Source organism: Myotis brandtii, unplaced genomic scaffold, assembly GCF_000412655.1.
Source record: "Myotis brandtii unplaced genomic scaffold, ASM41265v1 scaffold13350, whole genome shotgun sequence".
Taxonomy (NCBI): Eukaryota; Metazoa; Chordata; class Mammalia; order Chiroptera; family Vespertilionidae; genus Myotis; species Myotis brandtii.
The window spans coordinates 2,966-7,516 of NW_005354739.1; the positions used below are offsets into that span (position 1 = coordinate 2,966).

Genomic DNA, 4,551 nt, shown 5'->3' on the forward strand with positions numbered 1-4,551 from the left:
AATTGTGATATATGCTACAACATGGATGAAACTTGAAGACATTATGCTAAATGAAAATAGCCAGACACAAAAGGACAAATATCATATGATTCCACTTATATGAAGTACCTGGAATAATCATATTCATAGAGAGAGAAGTAGAATGGTGGTTTCCAGGGATTGGGGTTGGGGGGTGGGGAGCTATTGTTTAATGGGTACAGAGTTTTAGTGTGGTAAGATGAAAAAGTTCCTAATGGATAGTGGTAATGATTGCACAACAATGTGAATGTACTTAATGCCACAGAGCTGTAGACTTAAAAACCCCACCACACAGCCCTGTGCAAGGTCAGAGTGAATGCCAGACCCAGGGTCAGAAACTGAGCTCTTAACCACTTTGCCATTCAGTTTACTGTAATGTCTCCTGATTGACATTCTGCCCCTTGTGACTTCTGTCCATTTATCACACCATTGGTAGAGCAATACTCCCAGGAAGATGTAGGATGGGGCAAGGGGTCACTTACATTGTACGTCCAGCTCGAGAGGGTCACTTTTGCTGGAACTGATGGGGTTGAAGATCTCACACTGAAAACCCCCAGCGTCCTCCCTCCTGACGGGGTCTATGGTGAGGACGCTGTTGTCCTGGGACAGCTTCATCCTGTTCTTGTGAGGTAGAATCTGGTTCTTGAAGAGCCACCGGAAGGAGATCCCCATGTCATTTGTGAGGCAGGTCAGGACCACATGGTCCTTATGCTCTGTGACTGTGGCATTGCTGGCTCGGAGGGCGGGCTTCCCCACGGGCTCTGTGGAGAACAGAGGAGGTGACTGACTGAGAGTGGGCTCCTTCCTCAGAGATGTCAGCCACTCACAGGCCACAGTGATCTCTGTAAAGGTCACCAGAGGAGGACTCTGACCTCTGCAGGGTGAGGACCTTTGTTCAGGTGACAGTCTGTAAGGAGAGGGCTATACCTCCCCTCTGCCCTTCAGATCACCTCAGGATGACCCCTGACCTGTCTCTCTGGACATCTGTAATATCAGCCCAGGAACATCTTAAAAGACCGTGTGTCCAGTATCCTCATCATCAGGTGAAATTTTCCACCCATTGACTTTTAAAATATATATATTTTTACTGATTTCAGAGGGGAAGGGATTGGAAAAAAGAGAGATAGAAACATCAATGATGAGAGAGGATCATTGATTGGCCACCTCCCTGTCATCCCCTACTTGGGATCAAGCTTTAGAATGTGTCCTCACCGGGAATTGAACCATGACCCCCTGGTTCACAGGTCAATGGTCAGAGCTCAACCACTGAGCCATATCATCTGGGCTCCACCCATTAACTTTGTGTGACTCTTTCCCAGACCTTTCTGTGACTTTCTACATACTCACACCCCCTCTCTAGTATGGTGGCTACACACAGAGATGGAAAGGACCCCCTCTCTAGCATGGTGGCTATACATTTCCCTTTTATTAAGTAATTTATTAGAGAATATAGCCCAGCCAGTCTTCATAATCTTAGGACCTGGAGAAGTATCAATCTAAAGGATTTCTCAGTCTGAATAGGACTTTCACTTCCTGGCCTGTGGATTGAGTATCACAAAGAAGGAAATCCCTAGAGAGAAGTAGTCACAATTTTAACAAAAAGCGGGTACTCTTAGCTTCCTCCATAAACTACAAACTGTGTCACTGCACCTTCTGTCCCATGAAGGGACTTTGTGGATGAATCTACCTACTTGTCAAGTAAGCACCACTGTTCACTGTTCTTCTCAGCAATGTCACATATGCTCGTATCACAGTGTTGTACAGCTGGTGACTTCAGAGCCAGGACACAGCTCAGAGGAGTCTCCACTGTGGCTCACTCTCTCCCAATTTCCATGCAGCCTGTTCTGAAGGAAGCTCTGGTGTCAGTTAGTGACAAACTGATGACAGGCCACCCATGCACCTTCACCACGAACCCCTGTCCCACCACAGACGGCATAGAGCAGAGTCAGCCACCAGGTGAGCCTGGAGCAGCGCAGGGAGCAGGGGTCTGTCCTCACCCCTCCTCAGAGGTGGTTTCCTCCTTTAGTTTGGGGAAAAAGAGGTGAGCTTGTTCCAAGCCTGGTATGTTCCTTGTAGCACACGGAGCAGGTAACAGGCAAGAGGTGACAGAAGGAAAGTGTTAGTGACAGAAGAAGCAACTTGACCTTGAGGACCTTTGTTTTCCGCTCTGGGAAGCCCCTTCCATCCACCACTTGACTCTTTCTGGGGCTGGGAGAACCCCCTCCACACGTTCCTAGGCTGGACCTCAGCTCTGCCATGAGAAATCAGAAGAGCAAGGGAGGAGAGTCTACAGAGATGTAGTGGGAGGGCTCAGGGGAAGACTGTGATTTGTTTGTGTCCATGGCCACAGGATGGGAGACAACACCCTGTAGGCTCTGTTCTGAAAACCAGACAGCCCTGCACCCCACAGCCTGGTGCCGATGGTCCAATAGGCACTTACCATAGACTGTGATAGTCTTGATTATGGTCTTATGGAGACCAGAGACAGAGTTATGGGCAAGGCAGGTATAGGATCCACTATAATTTGAAGTGATGTTGGGGATAAAGAGCTTCTGTGCGGGGTGCTGGGAACTCCCATTGATAAGCCAAGAATACTGTGCAGGTGGGTTAGAGGCTGCCTGGCAGGAGAGGTTGAGGTTTGTCCCACGTAGGTAATGGGAGTCTGAGGGGGAAATGGTGGGGGCGTCCGGGCCATCTGGAGCAAAGAGAACACAGTCACACATGATGTAATCAGAGGGAAGGGGAAGGTCCTGGTCTGTGTAAGGGCCACACTCTCCCTCTGAGCTGGGTCACAGCTTTGTTTTAAAAAGCCCCAACCATAGCCCCCTGTTCACTGAGCCTGAGTCTCAGACATTAATCTGTTTGTCCCAGTCCTAAGACCTAACCAGATTTGCCTTCTACAGGAAGTTATGGCCACCCTGGGTGTTCAGAGTGCGGGTCTGTGGACCTGAGAAGGACGGATGTAGCCTGGCCTCTGGCAGTGTGGATTTGGGTGGCAACCTGGCCCAGACAGGGACAGAAGTTACTCACAGACAACATTCAGGGTGAATGGGTCACTGCGGCCAGCGCTCACGGGGTTCCGGGTTTCACACTCATAGGGTCCCGTGTCATTCCTTGTGACAGGGAGTAAAGTGAGAGTCCTGTTGTCCTTGGACAGCTGCAGCCTGGCACTGACTGGGAGACTCTGACTGTTGATCAACCACAGGTAGGTGGTGTCCTGAGTCTGAGGTTCACACGTTAACACGACAGGGTCCTTGTGCTCCTCGGGGAGGGAGTTGTTGCTTGTGATGCTGGGTTTGGGTAACTCCACTGTGCAGATAACAGAGAGAACATTGCTGTGTTTTGTACCTTTAATTTCTCCAAAGGCATCTTCAATCAGAGTTGGTACCTCTTACCTCTCAACTAACTTGAGTCCTTGAAAGAATAAGGCAGGTCTGTGCATCACAAGACAAACAAATGCATGAGGATCTGAGGGCTCAGAGAATGTAAGGCCGCCTGCTCTATGTCTGGGAGAAAAAGCACAGACTTTCTCAGGTGTCAGATAACTATCAGAGACCACCCGGCACCTGTCCTGGCTCCTCACTGACCAGCTGACTGCCTGGCCGACCTTGGGTCTCACCTGGAATGTGCAGGGGCTGAGTCTCTTCCAGCTACACAGACCTACATTGCCGGGTTGAGATGTGTTGCCACTAAAGCCTCACATTCCAGGGTTAACTTAGAGATGAGTAATGATGGGCCACCCCATAGTCCTTAAACCCCGAGAGGATTGGGTACTGTGGCCTGGAACTGGGTGTCTGAGCAGAAACAATACACAGAGACCAGAAGCAAGTCTGGCGGTGAGTTTAATACTCAGGCTGCAGGGCCACGAGTGGCCGTCTGCCCAGGAGTCACTGGTGAGTGACATGAGACAGTGACACTGTGCTGGGCTGCATATCTGGCGCTTTGGCCAGACGGGTCATGCTGTGCTGTCTGTTCCTAGAACACATAGATAGGAAGGTACTGACATCAGGCCAGGCCTTGAGATATGGTCTCATGGCCCCTTCCCAGCATGCAGGCCTTCTTTCTCAGAAGGCCCGGAAGTCTCATTCCAAATTTGGGAGACAAAGGACTGGGAAAAGTATAAATAAAGAGAGTTTCCTCCATATTTGGGGGCCCAGAATTTGAAAGACACATTTTTCTCTGGGCCCACAGAATTTAATAAAATGTAACTCCTGTAGTCAGCGCTGCAGTTCAGCTTCTGCTTCAGCAGGGTGCTGTAACTGTAGTCGCTGGCCATGGAAGTCGGCGCTGCAGTTCAGCCTTTGCTTCGGCAGGGTGCTGTGACTGTAGTCAGCTGGCCAGCTTAATAAAGGCTCTTAAATTTAAATTCTGAGTCGGTGGTCTATCTTGCTGAGTGAACCCATAACAGTAGGAGTTGAAAAGATGAAGTCACTGAACAGAACATATGAACTATAGGGGAGTTTGTGAAGCACTTGAAATAATATGCAAAATTGTGTGTACATTTGCATTTCTCAAGGGACTTCTCCCTCTTTT

At 49.3% G+C, this 4,551-nt stretch overlaps 1 protein-coding gene across 1 annotated transcript; it reads right to left on the reverse strand.

Annotated features, from left to right (window-relative positions):
• Positions 1-477: 477 nt before the first annotated feature.
• On the reverse strand, positions 478-4,294 carry LOC102264085 (carcinoembryonic antigen-related cell adhesion molecule 1). Its single transcript, XM_005860350.2, has 4 exons — positions 4,228-4,294; positions 3,049-3,408; positions 2,459-2,713; positions 478-779 (listed from the first exon to the last, which is right to left on the reverse strand). The coding sequence occupies exons 1-4, from the start codon at positions 4,292-4,294 to the stop codon at positions 493-495; spliced, it is 969 nt and encodes a 322-aa protein (XP_005860412.1). The 3' UTR covers positions 478-492.
• Between the last annotated feature and the right edge of the window lie 257 nt (positions 4,295-4,551).